The following is a 19,729-nucleotide window of genomic DNA, read 5'->3' on the forward strand; positions in this document are numbered from 1 at the left end:
CTTAAAGGCAAATGATTCTTAATGCCTTTAATCATGCCATCTGGTTAATCATATCATCTGCTTCTGAAGGAGAAATGCCATGATCAGAAACTGAAGTACAAAATACCGTTGATGGTTTGCTGTTTTTCCACAGAAAATAGAGGAAAGGAATTTAATCCAGGATGAGAGCAGAAAAAAATAATCTGAATGAGAGGGTAGTCTGCTTTAGACTGTCAGTAAATGTTTTCAGCAAGAGGCAAAGCAAGAACTTCACTAACATGCAATAAATCTACTCTTTTGCAGAAGAGGCCAAGGCATACAAATTGGAGAAAATAAATGGAAATTACATTTATACCACAAGCAAAATCCAAGCAGTACTGCCTAAAACACCAACAAGGCAGTCTGTTAAAATGTAGTAGACTGTGGGTTTATTTTATCTTGTGTGATAATGGAATCTTAGCTAAGAGTATAATCCTGGTCTGTGCTTAGTAAATCTCCTCATTGCAGAGTTCATGTCCCTCATTTTAAAGACATGAGTTCAGTAGTAGCTTTAAATTAACCTAGAGATCTTTCTAATGCCCCGTTATGAAATCAATGCAACGGGTCAGCTCAAATAACTGATGAGCTTTGGCTTAAATTGTGTGCATATTTATGTGATTGATTAATTCTCACAAATTTGACCCTGTGATTTGTTCTTTTTTGTTCCTCTTGGTAGGGTTACACCCTTCTAAGACTAAACTAGAACTACAAAAGCATCTCACAACACTAAATAACCAGGAGCAGGCCTCTATTTTTGAAGAGGTTAAGGTAAGCTCTTTGTTTCCTACAAGATTTTAAAGCAATTTATGTTTTTGGCTAACATAAGTGTGAAGCACCAAAGTTATTTTCATTTTTTTGTGAATTATTCATTAACTTTATTTAATAGACTGTTAATCACCTTATGCTTTAATTTCAATATCATTCTTTTTCTAAAGCTGTTAAAAACTTGTCTTTTGATGAAAATGGCTTATTTTACTCATTTTTCTTCCCCTAATACTACTTGTTTTCCATGAAAATGTTGACTTCTCACTGAGTAAAACTGCACACATTTTTTGTGGGTGAAGGCAGTAACTTGTACTTGTTACAAAGTAACAAACTTACTTTGACCAAAACAAATTACTGTAACATTCCCAGATCAGAAAATTTTGTGCCTAAAATTTATCCTAGATCTTAATACTCAAACTAACTAAAAAAGTTTAACTTTCTATCTTCTGAATGAAATCCATTTTAGCACAGAGGAAAGCATAGCTTTTCACAGATGATGAACATTGTAGGAAATGTCATTGGGCTTAGCACACTATTGAAGATTAGGAAATTTCAGACTTTTTAAAAAAATAACGTTTCCTTCCTCTCTTGAGTCATTTCAGTTTCTTTGTGTGTTTCCATGTGGCAGTTTATCATCCAGTACCAAATTTGGAAGTTACTTCCATGAGCGATTCCATAAGCTAAGTAATTTCTTAGTATACAGCAGCTAGCTGGCACTGTTGCCTTTTAGTATTCTGCACACATTTTAACAGTCTAAAGCTTCTAGTAGTCACAGGAAACTGTTAATTGCTTCTGGTGAGAGCCTGCAAACGATTAACTTGGTAAAACCAAGGGTAAAGTATGTCTCTCTTGCCTATCTTTTTCAGCTGATTTTTTGAGTTGGACTGCCTGAAATTTTAGTTCTTGCATTCTTACAACTCCATATGTTGTAACCATGATTTGCATTCATAGATAACTGTCTTTCTAAGGATATTTTTATTCATCTGATATGCTACCCTGGCATTAGGTAATTCATACTGTATCCTCTGCGTTACATCAATAGGCTTAAAACGGTATATGCTTTTCAAAAGCTAGGTTTCTGGGATTAAATTCTATAATAAATTGTTTTAAAAACATTTTCTCTTACAATAGTTCAGATCTAAATAGAATGCAGCAGAGACAAATATGTTCACCTTGTGCACTAATTTTTAAAATACCTATGTCATTTCCCAAAAAAGAAATGTCCAAAGAGAAGGATTTCTAGGAGAAGGGTTGTGCATCATAACTGCAAGACAGTACTTCATGTGTGCTACGAACTCAGAAATACGGTGTTTTGGTCTTCTTTACATCAAAAGCAAATTGGCAAAAATATTTTTTTAAAGTCTTTATTTGCTTGTGGCAATTTGATACCTCTACAGTTGTCCTTTATCTTTCATGTAAATTGTCCTATATGAAGTGAGGTCAAGTGTTTCTCTGGCTGTGTTGCTGCTTTACATGGGACACTGGTGTCCTCTGGTGGACTGGAGTGGTAGCATTAACCAAGTTAAACTTGTTCTTACACTAAAGATGTATTGACAGGGACAAAATGAAAAGAGTAAATATTTGGTAACTGTTACACAAATGTATAATTACTGTGCATGTGGTGTTTTCAATTAAAGAAATTAAGACCAAGAAATGATCAAAAAGAGAATGAGTTGGTTATCTCTGTTTTGAGAAACATGTATGAAGAAAAACAGAAGGACCATGTTCATGTTGGAGAAGCAAAACAGGTAAGTAACCATTCAGTTTTAGTTCGTGTGAGAAGGAGCCAGGAAAAAATCTTCCATTCCATTTTTATATCTTTCCAAAGGCAAATTTCCATCATTGGCGTTTTGGAACTTCAAACTGTAGGCAGTGGTGAACACTAGTTTTGCTTATGATCCATAGGCTATTGTCATGCGCCAAAACAGGCATATCTCAGATTTTGAGGTACCCGGTACAGTCTGATTTCAGGCCTAGGAGACAGAGATGCAAACAAGGTGGACCACTGATTTGGTTGTTTCTTTCTTCTCACTACAGTGAAAATTCAATGTATGCGAGAGAATATATAACGAATTTGTAATTGCTTTGAGCCGATCTGTGGCATTTGCCATCCCCCTGTCTGTCTGAGTCAGTGTCCTGACAACACATTGGATTTGATCTTTGATAAAGATTGTTACCTTTACTCGATAGCTGGAAGTTATTTCTTGTGTGCAAACCACCATTTGAAGTGGCCTTAAGGAGGAGTAGCTGAGGAGGATTGCTGCAGAAACAGCAGCAGAGACTGTCATCCATTTCCAAAGAGTTGAGCTACCTTTCATTCTGTATCAGGTTGCATCAGTGCTGTTTAACTGGCTATTTATACAGCGCTGTTAAGATTTTTTCAAAAGGGATTAATGATTTTGAATGCCTTGATTTGTGACTAACTAACTTGAGACCTCCACCTGAGGAGGTCTGTATTTAAAAGAGGATCAGCACCCATTCTCTGGAAACTTTCAGTTCCAATTATTTGACCCTTTTAAAAATCTTGTCCCACCACTGCTGGCCAGTAATTGTGATGACTGCTGTTGGCCATTTGTGATGTAAACTAGCAAACGAATATATGGAGAATAATTAGACCCCTGAAGAAATTGGGGAGATAGCAGCAAGCCTTCATTTACTATTTGTTCACTTTGTTAATCGCTTCCCCTTTTATGGCTTACTGGCTAATTATTGACCTCCCTGAGAAAGCAGGAAGAAAACTTTGCATATTTTGTTCTCTGATTTCTTGTCTTGGGCATCTCTCCAGAAATACGTTTTTAAGAAAAAAACATTGTAGTTATGGCATGACAGGGAGAAACATTGCCTGAGTTCCTCTATCATCATACCTGAAATATTTTTATTTGGTCTAATGCCAGCTGATTATCAAATAGTTGTCAGTCACGAATGGCTTGGCAATAGAGATATACGAAGCAAAGTAATATCTTAATATGTCTTCAATGTCATTTGAAAATTCCTAAGGCCTGCTGCAGTCTCTTTGCTCAGTTCCTGGAACCAAAATTGGTTAATCTGACACTTGCAAAGATGCCAGTGCTCTAAGAACAGAGTTGACTTGCCCTCAGTCCATCGTTTGTCTTAGCATAACATTTTATATTTACTCTGATAATTTATCTCCAGAGCTGTGTAATAGCAGATACCTTTGAACGTGTACTCTGGCAGTGTTATTTGTCTCGGCAATCATTAACCCATGACATCCTGATGTCCCTGTTCCCTTCTTTTCTGCATAGGTATTCACTTTCGTGCTTTTCATCGCAATTTTTTTTAATATTTAAATCAGGGGAGGAAAAAAATGAAATGTGATACTAGTACATGGATCTTATTTAACAAAAATGACCTTCAAAATAAGTGTCTTTTCATCAGAACATAATAGCAGGCAGCGTCTGATTTGCCCCTTGAGGATAAGATGAGTGAAGGTAAAAAGAAAATACAGAAGCCTGTAACTTTGTCATACTGGAAATAGGATGCTTTAAAATTATAACTAGGCAGGACTATTTGGTGATGATGATGATGTGCTGTTCAGCTGCCCACGTACTAATAGTTTCATAGATCAAGCATTCAAATTTCTCTGAAATTATGGCAAGGTAGAGAGGGCTACGGTGCCTGGCAGCCTCAAGGTGAACCCCCAAAAATAACACTGAAAACGGTGCTGTGGTTTCTACTGCACGTGTTAGATTTGAATGGTAATATTTGCACCATAGTGTCATTTTTGTATTCATTACACTAGTCTTTGCAAGCACTAAAAATGGGCTAAAATATTTATTTAAAAAGCAAAATTCTCAATAGACTGTTAGCTTTAAGGTGGAAGTGTTTCTACTGGTGAAATATATAGAAGAGTTAGATGGTTATGTATCTTCCTGGCCCTTAGAAAGCCCCATTTTAATATAATGGAGACACTTGAGAGTTCTTGTTAATTATGAGCTTCATCAATTTTGATGAATTTCTTTGCTGAAGAAAAGTAAATCCATCAGAAATCTCTAATCTGTTACTCTTAAACATTTAGAATTTGTACAAATGTACTTTGGCATTAAAGAAAATTTGTCAACACAGTCATAAATCCCTGTCAAAATGGCAATTCTTCTGAAGCATGCTACTACACTCAACACATTTCCTTTAATAGATTTCCTGGTCTTATGTTAGGATAGTTTGTTATACTTCAATATAAGTATCAGTAGAGAAAAAGGCATGAAAAGCCAAGGACACCAGGAGAAAGTATTGATTCAGGTTACAGAAGTCTTCAGACTGTTCACTGAGATTCTGCTCCATGCTGTTGAGTATTTCACATTTATGTTTTTAAACACTTGCAGACTTCACAACCCCCTGCTGAGAATGCTGTAAATGAGGTGCCCAGCAGTGCTCCGAGATTCAGATTAGATATGTTAAAGAACAAAGCAAAAAGATCTCTAACAGAATCATTTGAAAGTATTTTATCACGTGTAAGTATCTTGATGTTTATTGCCTCTGAACATAATTTCATTGTTTTATTTATTTGAATGATAGAAAAGTCATATTTGTTATCCTTCCAGGTTGTAGCCAAGTGGTTATTAAAGGCACAGTGACAAAAATATTTAAGTGTACGTGTTAGAAGGAGACAAAACAAAGCAGGGCTTTGGTAGAGAGAATACCAAGTCCTGGAAGAAGTGAACTAATTGCTGGATAAGAAATAGTGTATATAGACATTTCAAAAATCAATATGAAGTTGAGCATGAGAACTTACAAAAAGCAACCATTGTTTTATTTCTCTTTTGGATTTGGAAAATTAAAAAAGTAATTATAATTGTTCACTTCTCTTTATGTAGAAGGAAATTATTAGGGAACTGATGAAGCATTCCTAATGAGACAGTATTTACTAGTGACACAGAACTGATGAATAATGGGGCATCTGAACTTTTAAAGACTAAAGATTATTTGGAGGTGGGGAGTGTAAAGAACTTCAGAAGGCACTAAGAATATGAAGGCATTTATGCAATATCGTGTCAGGTAAAATTCTTTGTAAACAGTGTCTGGCAATACCTATTAGTGGGAAAAACTTGAGCTCCTATGTAATAGTGATCCCCAAGAAAACATGTTGGGAAAATGTTTATCATGAACAGATCGCTGAAAATATCTGCTGAAAGTATACAGTAGCGGTTAAGAAAACAAATCAGATGTCAAGTTTAAGCACTACTTAAACCTACAGAGTGTCTGCTCATTCAAATATTATTTGTTTTGCTCCTCATGGAAAAAGTCTGAGGAAGATAATAGGAGACTTGGACAGACTTCTGCTTGACAAAGGATTAAAAAAATCAGACCTTCTCCCTCTTTAAAAAAAAAAAAAGAGTTGTGACAGAATGCCAAACAACAAATATTAAGGAACAAAAACCGGGCATTCTCATTTCTCATCAGCAAACAGTTAAATTGAAGCAAGATCTAGTACAGTTTATTGGCTCATAGACATGCAACTTGTAGTGACAAAACTAGGCTTTCAAAGCTTATTTCAGACATTGTATTTAACCTGTTTCCATGAAACAAATGATGGCAATAGCATGTTCTCCCTGTTATAATTATGCATACAGAGAGGATTTTTAGTTTAATCTCCCTTCATTACTTCCCAGCCAGCATTTCTGGAATTCACCCCCATAAAATCCTGCTGTGGATGTGTTTAGGATGTAAAACATAATGTTAGCATTGTTACACTAACTACAGTAGTTACTGTTCTAATTTTTGCCAGTTTGTCCTGACTGGCATAAGGTCTCTTCATGTAAGCACAGCTATATATTGGTTGCATTTTCACTGTCATGGCTGTTTTGATGAGAATTCTTGATTTTGATCAGATCTGAGGCAAAACATTTATTCTGACCTTCAAGGAGAGAATAGTCACTATTATGAATAACGATAACATTTTCTATTTTACCTGGAATAACAGTTCACAGAGAACATAAGCCTTAACTTCAGAACATAAAAAATGATACCATTTAAGGTTAGGAAGATACAAGTTCCATAGTTCCATAGCACATAAGAATCCATCAGTAGGTTTCTTGATATTTCTCTTGGTTACATAAAAACATTAGTCAAACAAATTATACAAAAATATTCTTGAACAGATTATACAAAAATATTTATGCTTTCTGATTTGTAGGCATTGAAATGATAATACCAGAAATTATGTTTTGCTGTGTATTAAATTTATATGGTTTTAAGTCCTTTGTAATAGACAGCCTTTTCATTTCTTGGTATCTTGGTAAGAAGTGAAAATTTCCTGCTTGGAACACAGAAGGTACTTTTAACAGTAGTTATAGTACATGTGTGCAGTATGTGATTATGTACATATCATGGAAAGCACATCATTGCCCATCAGAATTCCTTAATTCCACAGGATCCTTTAAAATGTCAGTGACTGTCCTGAAAGAAGCCTCTGTTTTTTACAGGGGCAAAGGCTGTTCTTAGGCATTTCAGGAAATTAAATTTGATGCTATCTTTGAAAATTACAGATTCTGACTATGGTACACAAATCTCTTTTTGGTATGCCCGATATATTATAATCTTAACTGCTGGTGTGCTTTATCTCTACAGGGCAGTAAAGCCAGAGGTCCGCTGGACAGTTCTGGTGCGGTGGATTTGGACAGCTCCATGTCCAGTACCTTAAGCAGCACAAGTAAAGTAAGTAAAGCCTGGGGTGAATGTACATATTTAGAAACTTCAGATAATATTCCCTGAAACAACTAGTCAGATGTGAAATGCCGTTACCAATTGCTCATATAACTGTTCTGTTCTAATATCTTGCATTTTGTTTTAATTATTTTTTGGGAGTAGACAGGCTAACTGATACTGTGTGAAAAGAAATAAACCTCAGAACAGCCAAACAGTATGATAAAAACAGTATCATGGGGTAGGGGGGGAGTAGGTATGTCCTTTTCTTCCTACCTGTAAGAGTCCTGCTGCCACTTGCTGATCCAGCAGTGTCTTTATTCCTGTGCCATATGCCTCTGAGAATGACGGCGCTCCATTCATTGCAGGCAGCCTCTTGGAGCAGCCACTGCCTTTCTTTTTTTTTTCTTTTGCCAGCTTGAAGCAATAGTTAAGTTTTTTAGAATTTGCAAGTTGGTTACCCAAATCATTTTTCATATATGTAACATGTTAGAATGCGTGAGAGTCCTATGAGGGACAACTTGAACAAAGTGTTTACTCTGGTAATGGAGATTCAGGCTAAGAAATAGCAGTCACATGTCAATACAATGGTGATTGTCAATGACAATGCTGTTATCTGTAGAGTTTCACTCGAGATTTCCATACTTTTTGACAAGATGGGACTCAGGGTAAATCTGTGCTTCTGTTCTCCAGAAGTTTCCAGTTGCTTTCAGGCCTTTCATTCTGTTCCCCCATGCTATGAAAAAGAACAGTGCAATTGGGGCTCCATTTGAATTAGAAATGCCTTGTACTGTATATAAACATATATTTTGTATGTATGTATCTTATTGTGTGAGTCTTTGTGAAATAAAATGTTATATAACATCATCTGAATCTTGCAACAATGTGCAGCAAAACAAATGCAATAATTACCATGCTGCTGACCCTAATCTGGTTGGTTTCAGCTCTGAAAGTACATACCGTGAATGCAGGATTGCGTTCATAAGAAACATAATACTAAAACAAGAAGTGAAGTAATTTCCCCCCTTTGCGTGGTTAGAAAGCTTTTAGTCTGAATAAAACAATATAAACAAACAGCATAGAAGAAGCCAGTCTTCTTCCCTGGAGGCAGCCTAGCACTCTGCGGACTTGGATACAGCTATTGATTCTGCTCTAGTGCCTAGTCACCTACAGACTCCTGACTTCAGGTAATCAAGAGTCTGCTCTTTCTGATTATGTTTTTGAAAGAACGGCCAACTCTGCAGGAAACACATGAGGTGGGGAATGAAGAAAAATGCATGGTTTTGGACTGAAACAGGCATCTAGTCATAGGATTAAAGTCCTTTGTGTGATCTTCAGGTAGACAAGAGGAATATTATATCGTTAGATGAGGTGCTAAATATACAGTACTCTGAATGCCACCCTTTTCATTGCTGTCACTGTTACCCAAACCTGACCCATCTGTTCTGTTCTGACTCCATTTCTTCTGACTTGTACTCAACATACTGTAAAATACAATTACTCTCAAAATTACTTTTTCTCTGTAAAATGGAGACTGTGATTTGTTGACCTAAATGATTAATAATGAAGACATCAAAGATTCTTTCTTTGAGCTATCATGATAAAAATATGCAAGTTTGAAGCAGGTCTCTGTGGGATGGGAATAATGACATGGAACTGCAACCTCAAAGACTGTTTTTAAACCCACGTATTGATAACCTTATTTTTCGCACTGCTAGGAACCACCATTGTGTGAAAAGGACAGAGACAGACTTCCTATGCTTCCTACAGAAAATGCTGTCGAGACCAGTGGATCAGTGGGTGATCTCTTCAGCGACGCAGATGAGTCTCCTATTGAGCAGTCTGTTACGTTACCTCAGCAAAGCTTTCGGAGGCGAGCAAACACACTGAGTCATTTGCCAACAGAAAGCCAAGAATCTCTGGTACCTGTTGAAACATCACCGTCTGTTCCCCAGAGGAAACTTATGAGGTATCACTCAGTGAGCACAGAGACTCCTCACAAAAGAAAGTAAGACTTATTAAAAGCAGGCTATGATTTCATTTGTTGAGGGCATATTTGGGGATGATAATTGCGTACCAGGTATGTTCTCTTAATGGATAAGAAATGTATCACAGCAGTGTGTCACTCTTTGGAGGCTTGTAGGTATCCTGTTTAAAAACACTTTTAGCCCTGTGTGCTCCACAGGTCAGAGAAAACATGAGATATGTAGTTCCATGGTATATGTCACAAAACTGAGTGTAAGCACAACGTAGGATTGCTCCCAAAGGTTTTGATTATATTTTTGCAAGCAATATTCAGTAATTTTTGTTGTTTTGATCTGCCAGCAGTATAAATAAATCTACTTCTTGTTGTCTATTTATAGAGAAAAATCCGCTAGCATTTGTGATGCTGAAAACCTTGCTAGTTTGTGAATTAATGTGTGACTTTAAAAAAAACTAACATAAATTGCCTAATCATTGATAGAGGTGAGGCTCCTGTCGAGCTTTTCAATGAGCCTATGTAGATTTTACTTGCAAAAACAAGCTACTGCTTGCCTTCATGCTAATATTCTTCAAGCTGTCCTCCTTCAAAAGCCTGCCTCTACATCGCTACAGTCTCCTCTTAACTTTATGGCCGTTTTTTTCCCTCCCTCTATCTGACTTTTTCCAATTACTATGGAAACATTTCTGTCTGTGGGCTTCTGTTTTACTGCCAAAACTGCTCGTTTACACAAGTTAGGCAGTAGGAAATCTGTATGTGTTCCAGCTCATTTTTCCCTGCAGGAGGCAGGGCAGTAAACGAACATGCCTGAAATAGGTGATGACAGTGGAAAAAAAGAGAATTATAGTATTTGAAGGGAAACATAACCTGGGTTGCCTTTTTGTCCCTTCTTTGAACCTTTTTAATTCTAAAATACTAGAATGTTTTTGTAGTGCAGTTTAGGACTTGTGTTGTTATCTTCATGAGAGTTGCCTGATGCTTGTAGCTGCTTGTTCAATCAGTTCCTGTCTTACTATAGGAACGCAGCTAGAAATTAAGTATATTTTTCATTTCCTTGGTTATTTCTATTTGGGTTTGTTTATGTAATTTTTAGTAAGACCTGCGTGTGCCTGCTGCTTCACATAACTCAAACCAAAAAGAAATCACTGTTCTTCCCTTTCATGGCAAACGTACAGAACCGGGGGAAGTGGAAAGCTTAGAAGAAAAGTATACTTAAAGTTCTCAAAAATCACTGGAATGATAGACTTTTAAGAAGTCTTGCGCGTTTTATGAGTGTTTTTGAACAGCTTACCTCAATTCATAAATTATTTCCAAAGTGTAAATAAATTCAGTTCTTCATGTAGGATTTCACTTCTCATCCATTAGAACTCTTGATCATATGCCTGACTTTATCATAGAAACCAAGGGGAAGCACGTATGAGGGAGAAAAGGGGTGTGTTATTGACGGTTTTTTAGGAGTTTAAGTTTAGTCATACACTGAAATGCTTTGCTGAAGCGTGTAAGTGTGTATTTGGGAGTTTGCTGATTGGGTTAAAATGCTCAGACTCTTACAGTTACTGCATTAACTGTGAAAAACATAAGAATTGGCTCATTTGTATATGCCAGGTCCCTTTTAAAGACTAGAGAAGGGATTTCACTTTTTTTTTCCCCCCTCTCCCCCTTCTTTCCTCTCTTACTGTGTTTTGTTCTTTGTGCTACCTCAACTCCATCGCACTGGTTGGAATCCCACTATACGGTTTGAACGCATCTGTCGGCGAACCTAAAAGTTCTTCTGGTCAACTTGCGCGTTCTCCGACTCTAGCTCGTCTTAATCCCTCGGCCTCTTCACCCAACTTTTTTAAATATCTAAGGCATAATTCAAGTGGAGAACAAAGTGGGCATTTTGCACAAAAGAGGTGAGCTAGCACCTGTACATAGTTTGGGATAGGGTTTGGTTTACCATGTAATAAATATGAAGCTCTATAGTGTAAAGAATTAAAATAATTTCATATAGACCAAAGGTGGTAGATTTTTATGGAAGAGGGAACTCTCTAGCTGCTCCGCTAGTGAATGTAGAGCTGCTACTTACATAATTTTTTTGTTTTAATAAGTAAAATTCTTTCATGACACATGAACAGATGACTTTCTTTAGAGCCAGTTGCTCCAAAGCAACTTGTTATGCAGCAGACAGCAGCACTGCTTAAATTGTGTGAGGGATAAGTTGCCAAGAACCTGTGATCCAGCTCACTCTGTCCCTCCTGAATCATTCGGTTCTGTTCTGCTTTGTTCACGGTAACACAGAAACATATTAATATTCTTTTGTGGCTGACATTAAAGGCAAATTGACTAAGTTAACTAAATGGGGCAAGAAATAACAGGACTGTGGAGAGCCGATACAAAAAAACCCCACAAACAACCGAAAACCACAAACAAAACAAAAAACCTCACACCCCACTCCCCCCAAAACCAAAAACAAACAAACAAAAAACCCCAACCCACCAGCTCATGTATTTGTCTTGGATACTTTGAGCAGTATTAAATGAGACTTTTCTGTGCTTCCTTTCTTAGAACAAAAATACATATAGAGAACATTGAGAAAAGGACATTCACCCATCATTTCCCTGAGAACCTGAAACAAGTAGCTCCCTAAAAATCTTAACCATGAAACCCCTTCTTAACCCCTTGAGCTAAAACTGCTTATTTTAGCTCAAAAGGCTGATGAGACCAAATGTCCTTGGAAGCGCTGTCAACAGTTACTGGCCATTGGCAAGCAATTTTTATTGCTGTTGCTGTTTATTGTTTGGTTTTGTTCCCTTGGGTGAAGGTTTCCTGTTTCCCAAGATGCTGATTCTTCTGAGAAAATACTCAACTGAGAACCTTGTTTCACCAGTTCCTTCAGTTGTGTTTGCTGAGTACTAACTAGCATTTCTCTTAATTTAGCTTCGCTTCAGAAGTATGGTATAGGTCAGGGGAGGAAATATGAGTCTACAGTGTCCTCTCTACTCTTCATTTTAGTAAGACTTACTTGAATCCTGAAGGTTAAATTCTCAAAAACAGATTTTTCCAAGTAGATTTGGTAATGATTTTGCACGCACAGTAGCAATTTCTCCTTCCCTTTCCTTGTCAATTAAGGATATACCATATTGAACCTCTAAGCGACAAGACTGAAAACAGAAATTGGTACGGATATCAAATGGGTTAATGAGTTTAAATCAATAAAGTCAAACTGCCCAAGCTGATTGTATTCTGTAAGTGAAATTGCCATGTAATTGTGATGAATTTACAATGCAATTGTAAGTGAAACCTGTTTGCAGGGCACACCATGCTACAGCCTTATCTTCTTCGTGCTTAGTACCAGCTACTAAAGAACAAATTCCCTTCATACTAGTGATTATCCCAGAGTATCCCCTCATCCCATTCACATCTTCAGGTGAGAGCGCTAAATGCCAACTAGATATATCATTATGGTTTATCAGAAGCAGTTCTTTCTTAAACTTAGCTTTTCAGGAGTAAATTCTCCTACTCACGTGTTTTTGTGTACTCCTCTGAGAAAAGGTCTTCTAGTATCATCAGCCAAGTAATTTTCTACGTTTTCATTCCATGCAGAAACTTTTCTGAGTTGTTCTCACTTCCTTCTATTAACCTTCTTCTGAGTATGTTGGGGGCTTGTTATTTTAAAAGAGCAGAATTATGTTGGCCAGAAGACTGTTGATGAAATTTGATTAGTGCTCCTGTCTGTTGCATAAATAGAGCCACAATCCTAAATGATCAGTCAGAAGGCTCAGCTTTTAACTTCCAAGTTTAAGTTCCAAGCTTGTCTGAATAAAACCCTATTAATGGTAAAAGACTTACAAAATGGTAAAAGACTCTTTGCCAAAGTCTTATTTTTCATTTGCCAGCACAATGATTATCAGTGTCAGCTTTTCCTAACCTTTTCTCCCAAACTTAGTCAATCATTGAAACTGATATTTAAGTAAATGTGCAATGATAAAGTTGGCATCAGTTCTTACTGGATTAAAGGAATTTACTTGAAACACGCACTAAAAATCTTGGGATATAGCAAAGAATAATAACTTTACTGGAAGTACATATATTTATATTGGAACATTTTAGTTTGCCCAAACAAATATGTATTTCAAAGTAGCACTTTGTTAGCAGTTTCAGTTTTGACTTTGGTTTCCTTAATATTCAGGCCTTCAGGATTTAGCTGCTTTTTGTTTGAAACTTAGCAGTATGTGTTATTTTTATTCTGTGGATTTATACGTCTTTGTTCTAAACTATACTTTTTCCAACTGCACTCTCAGCATCTCCTACCGTACTGCCTTAAGGAAAAAGCTTCATTCTTCCTCTTCTGTGCCAAATTTCTTAAAATTTCTGGCTCCTGTAGATGAAAATAACACCTCTGACTTTAGGAGCACAACAAGGTAGGGTTCTCTCTTAAAGCGTGGAGGTAAAACTGTGTTTTCAAAGGTTGCTTTGTCTGAAATATTTCAAATGCTTCTTGCACTTGCAAAACCTGATTTGTGCAACAGTTCACTTGCATGTATTCTGCATGTGATATCTGCATGCAGGAGCTATCCCAGACTCCTCTCCCGTTAAGATTGCAGAACTTAGCCATTTTGATGTTGTAATCGTCATGCAACTTCCATCTATGCACTTCTGTGATTATTCCTGCCGACGCACTGTAATAGCAGTTTTCGGTTAAGAGAATATACACGGTTCATCCTAAGCGATGTCAGTGTCCTCAAACTGGAAGGAGAGGATGGCCTGTAAAATGCTCCTCACAGTTGCTGCCAGAGCTATTTGAAGTTCATTTATCCCTTTCAACTTCAACAAAGACTCATGCAACCATTTAGTCAATGGCTGGAATAAAGTAATGAATAGTTTAAAGATGTAACGGGTTAAAGTTATTAGTGGGATTTTTAATAGCAAAACAGCATTGCTGTTCACTATTTCATTTAATATTCTGAATAAAAACCTCTGTATGTAGTTTGTGGATTACATCAAAGGAGTAATATCACAGATGGTGACTTGTGAACACAAAGGTTAAAAGTTTTGCTCCAAATCTGTGTTGTGAAGGAATATATTACATACCCAGTTCACAGAAGGTTGGCAGTTTAGTTGGTGTTTATAGAGCTCCTTGATGTGTGCTGATAAAAGGCATCAGCAGTTCTTTGTGTCTCCTATGAATAATTGCTAGATTTTGTGGATGGCATTTAAATAGCAGAATGGTAAAGGTACATTATGGTGTACGTGTCTTTAATGCATTGTATTTAATACACTGCTGCAAAGAAAGCTGAAAATTAATTAAAGCTGGAGAAAGCAGATTGCACAGAGCTGCCAGCCCCTTTTGGTGAACCTAAGTTACGTTTGCAGCCTTGTATAAGCCTGCTGCCGCAGAGGAAGCTTCACCTGCCTAACCCTAAGAGCTTGACCCAGCATGTGCACAGCAGACTGCACTCCTTAGTTGATGGTTCGTGTTATGGTATTCACTGAAGGATGTGTCACTGTTACTAGCAGATTCAGGTAACCTACTCACAAGCCATTCTGTGTTCCACAATTTTAGCGACTACGAATCCAAACACAGCCAACAGGCCATTGGTGCGGACAGCCCTGTACGGACTCGACGGCATTCATGGAGGCAACAGATATTCCTGCGAGTGGCAACGCCTCAGAAAGCATGTGATTCTCCCAGCCGATATGATGGTAAAGTCTGTGTTTATTTGTTCCCGTGAACGTTGTTAGTGGATGTAGCCTGTGAAGTGTGGATCATTTTGTCTACCGAGCAGACGTATTTGCCCAGTGCTCTGTTTGTACTGTCTTTGCAGTTTCCTACCTACTTTTTGGTCAAGCCAAGCTCATCAGCTGCTGAGTTTTTATTTTTCAGCTTCGTATGTAACATGGTTCCGATTGTGTCACATTAACTAACCAGAGAAGAAATTATTTTTTTGTGTACTATTTTAATGAGTTCTGGGAAAAAAATGTATCGCCAAGTATTACTCTGAAGAAAAGGTGATGCCCCTATTTCATCTTTCCATGCTGGAGTATAGAACTATGGACTAGAAAAATGCAGGCCTAGCAGAAGGAATTAAATTTCTTTTATGACCTCAGTTGAGTTCTGCAGTGTGTACTTCATACCAGACTGAATTCAACCTCATGTGTGCTGCTGCAGTCTGTGACATTTGCCACTTGAGCCATAGTTAACTCCTGTTCTCATATTTTTATGAAATTCTGTAGGGCTAAAGAACCGCAGACTAGAAAAAAATGACTACATGTGAGCATGCAGGTGCATCATTTTATGCATCTCACTTTATGTGAGCCAGATAGTACAGCACATGCTGAGGCCAAGAACACCTCAGAGAAGCTTGTGTCTGTAGATAATGGTCTTTGGCTCACTAAAGTTTGAATTTCACAGCTTGAGCTCTGCAAGCTCTACCTTCTGGCTGATCTCTTGGGCCATTGTATAAGAAATAAGAAAAAGTATAAGGCAACAGGAGGGAACAGTAAATTATAGTAAATGTAGTAAAACATAATGTCACTGAGACGTTTTTCTTGCATCTTAGAGAGACCTTGATTAACTGGACATAGCACGTAACAAAAGTGCTTCTGTCATTAATGCATTGCTTGCAACGTAATTTGACTGATGATGGGGTAAGCTGTGTATGGGCATAGATACCTCTCAAATTCAGTGTACTTCAAAAACGAAGTGATCTCAAGAGCATGTTGTGTAAACACACGTGAGATGCTCTTCTATACTTCAAGGCATATGAAGGAGCTGTTCAGTGAAGCTACTGTTTTTGCAGGTTTGATGCTTTTTTTTTTTTGTGACTGGAAATAGTCTTAATTGTTTTTGAAAGCCACAAAACCTTCCCATATTAAATAGGAAAAAAACCCCTAAATTGCCTATCTAAGCATTTCCTCTGAGGCATAATAGCTGCAAGATACGATCTTAACAACCTACAGCTGGATAAGCAGAATAGTTGGAGAAACAAGCGTGGCCAAAATGGAAAACAGGAAGTGCTATTAATAGGAGGAGCAATTTAAAATATCTGGCCCTTTTCTTCATTCTTGTTTTCTTTTCTGGTTTTGTTCCAATGTACATATTCAATTTATGAACAGAGGGAGAAAACTCAGAGTTAAGGGGGTTTTTTTATTTATAACAAATATTGGGTTTTTCCATTTGGATTTTCATGCATCTCCTGGAACACTTCTGGCAGTAGAGGATACTCACTCATGATCCAGTCTCTGTAGCCTTTAAGAGAGCTGCTGTACAGATGATCTTATGTTGGACTCACCACCACAGTTAACTTAGTAACCTCTGTAGTTCCAAAGTAAATGTAACTAGCTATCATTCATCGTCTCGTTCCTCTTTCTTTCACGTTCTGTCAAGGAGAAGCAGCACATGCAGTGGGATTTATTGATTTGATAAGTTACCTATACTTTTTTTTTTTTTTTTAAAAAGAAGTCTTTCTCGCTCTTTTTAGACTGATTTCCTTTGGAAACAGAATTTATGCAAACAGCTGATGTATCACCAAAAGATCAATTTCAGCCAAATTGCACAGAGGGCAAAGAAGGTTTTAAAGATAACATGTTTTGTCGTGTTCTGCAAAAGTAGTATTAAGAGAGGGAAACAAGGGAACATTCATGAGTTTCCCTTTATAGGCTGTGACTCCACGGACCAGTTTCTCCATTCAAGTGCAATAGCCCACACACCACTCCGGGGTACTCTGCAGGACAGCAGTAAGAAAAAAGGCTAGGGATTTTTTAAAAGTTAGTAAGTCAGCCAACCAAGAGACCTCTGTGAGTCAGAGATGATAAAATTTTTCAAGCTTAGTATAGGCTGCTTTACTAAACTTTGTATTAAACATAAAATCCACCAGTATGCCTGAACTACGCATTGCTTTGACCACGTGTGGGCAGGCACTGTCAACAAAATGAAACTGCTCTGTGGCTGTAACTTCTTTGGGTTGTAATCAGTAAATATGCATGTCTGAGATGTCACAAGAAAAAGAGACAACTTTAAGCTTTATACACACAAAAGATCTAGGTCCTGACATTTGTGATTCCATTTGTATAGGCAAGCGGTGAGCTGAATCTCAAGATGCATCATGTTCATTGCCACTCTCTGTGTGGTTAACACAGCAGGATATGAAGGTGTATTTACTAAAAGTTTTTTTAAAAAACAAAACAAAACAAAAACAAACAAAAAACCAAAACCCAAAACAAAAAAAAACACTAAAAAACCCCCAGACAACTGGTGGATAGCTTTTGCAGAAATTTTGAGCTTAATCTTACAACATTCTGAACTTGAGAGATGTCTAGTGTCCTCAGTTCCTGCATGAAGCTGACAGCGCTTTGAGTCCCACTGTCTTGCACTTCTGGATCCTTTACTTAGTGGGTGCTGCCACTTTCTCCTTTCCCCGCTATTTTCCACTGCTTCTGTACATAACTTTACGACGAAGCACATTGGAGAGGCATTATGCAATTTGCTGCCTGGCAGGACAGCCAGGTGATCTCTGGTGAGCCTGAAGATGAGGCTGATCTCCAGTCTGGAGGTCTAGAAAGGATTTTGTGCATAGGTGAAATGATCTGTAGAGATTTTTACTGCTTTCCAGCTGGTAGCTGGAGGTTTGCAGGGTTGAATTATGCTAGTTCTATTGTAGGAAACTACAGTTCAAAAGTACAACCTCGTCTGCTGCTGTTTGCCACTTCCCACGGAATGGTTGTGCTGCTGCGGGTGGCGTGGAGCACTGGGGGACAGCGTTTCTCTCGCCGCCACCTTGAGACACACTCAGTGTGACTCTTGTTCTCTGATATTTTTCTTTTTTATTTGTTTGTGGGGGTGGAATGAGTGTTGTATCCTGCAAAGTGGAAGGATGGAAAAAGAGGAGCACGGATCACTTACAAAATGGATCACACTTTAATCTGTTACAATACTATATTTCTTTTGAAAGAAGGCTTTCATTAATCTCTTTTTCTAAAGCTTTTTTTGGCCTGTTTTCTATATATGAGTACACAAAATTCACTCTGGCTCTCCCACTAACTGTCTTAAACATTCTAAGTAATAAAAGTGTTTCTTCAGTTCTTTGATTTTTACCTTTATACCTGCTCACCCTACTTGCAGCCAGATCTTCATACTTCTGTAGAGTCTCTCTAACAAGAGCCACATTCTGTGGCCATGCAAATGGTTTAGGACTTCCTCGTTCTCTGTCTTTGCTGGTAAAAATGTAAAGGAACAACTTGGTGATCATCTTAAACCAGCTGAAGTATGGGCTCACTCAAAAAAGGTGATTAGTTTTCAGTTGGATCAGTTTTCTAGTCCCACTCACAGTATTACACAAGCACTAGAGCAGGCGCAGGCAGGCAGGGCCATGAGTCTGGAAGCTGAGGGTGGGTGCTCTTGCCCTCCTCAGGAGCAGGACACACTTAGATCAGTGCAGAGTGATCATGAAACTTCACCTTGCACTGCAGTGCCGCAGGAGATTTGCATACTTCTATTCAGCATCTACAAATCTCTGTGCAGTGGACTATTTTCACTGCAGTTTTCATATATTGACTGTTCAGAATTGGTCATAGTGGGAGAACTGTTTTGCAGATTGTCAGAAACTTCCAGCAGAGTAAAGTCAAGTGCTAGATTTAAAGGGGGCGCGAATAGTTTTCTGAAGTAAATGGTGGGAAATTGATGGTGCTTGTCGTGAGCTTTCTTGCTGGGGGGGGTGTGTTGGCAGTAGACAGCAAGATTTTTATAATAGCTGTGTCAGTTTTAGGTTGGAGAATGAATGATTCGTTTTAAGGTGGACAGTGGGGTGGAGTTACATGTTGAACAATGAAAGAAATTGCAATTCAGAGGAATGACATGCTTGGTATTGCCTAGCAGTACTCAGAAAATAGATTCAGATGAAAAAAAGGAACTTTAGCCAGAATAACTGTATAGTATTTTACAACTTGAACTGCAGAAGAAAATTCTTTTAGAAAGTAAATATCTCTGTCCAGGAAAAAAAACTTGATTCGTTCATTAAAATGAATTGGATTTCAGTCTCTGGCAGACGGAGATAAAAAACTGTTAAATCCTAAGTGCTGAAGAAAAGTTTGGATTTCAAGAACTGTTATTCTTAAAACCAATTGTAGTTAGCACCTACCTATCTGCTTTGTGGCGAGGGTTATATCTCTTCCATTATTTAAGCAAAAATATTTTAAAAATCATTTTGTAGTAATATTGCAAATACTGTAAACTGTTCCTTTAGCATTCTATACTTAGAATGTTTATGTGGTATAAATTATTTGTAATGTGTCCTCCAATACTGTTTTAATGGTTCTTTTAGCAAC

At 37.6% G+C, this 19,729-nt stretch overlaps 1 protein-coding gene across 2 annotated transcripts in view; it reads left to right on the top strand.

The window, feature by feature from the left end:
* The window catches only part of TBC1D1 (TBC1 domain family member 1), a 121,458-nt gene that overhangs the window by 67,790 nt on the left and 33,939 nt on the right, over window positions 1-19,729 (top strand). Inside the window, exons 7-14 of one of the 2 annotated variants that reach the window (XM_075148901.1) lie at window positions 695-786; window positions 2,421-2,531; window positions 5,124-5,252; window positions 7,369-7,455; window positions 9,162-9,451; window positions 11,191-11,319; window positions 13,708-13,827; window positions 14,970-15,109. In XM_075148901.1, coding sequence (XP_075005002.1) covers window positions 695-786; window positions 2,421-2,531; window positions 5,124-5,252; window positions 7,369-7,455; window positions 9,162-9,451; window positions 11,191-11,319; window positions 13,708-13,827; window positions 14,970-15,109 — 1,098 coding nt within the window. The remainder of the gene's footprint in view (window positions 1-694; window positions 787-2,420; window positions 2,532-5,123; window positions 5,253-7,368; window positions 7,456-9,161; window positions 9,452-11,190; window positions 11,320-13,707; window positions 13,828-14,969; window positions 15,110-19,729) is intronic. The other variant, XM_075148902.1, reaches the window with a different exon arrangement.

The sequence above is a fragment of the Calonectris borealis genome, chromosome 4 (assembly GCF_964195595.1).
Source record: "Calonectris borealis chromosome 4, bCalBor7.hap1.2, whole genome shotgun sequence".
NCBI classification, from domain to species: domain Eukaryota; kingdom Metazoa; phylum Chordata; class Aves; order Procellariiformes; family Procellariidae; genus Calonectris; species Calonectris borealis.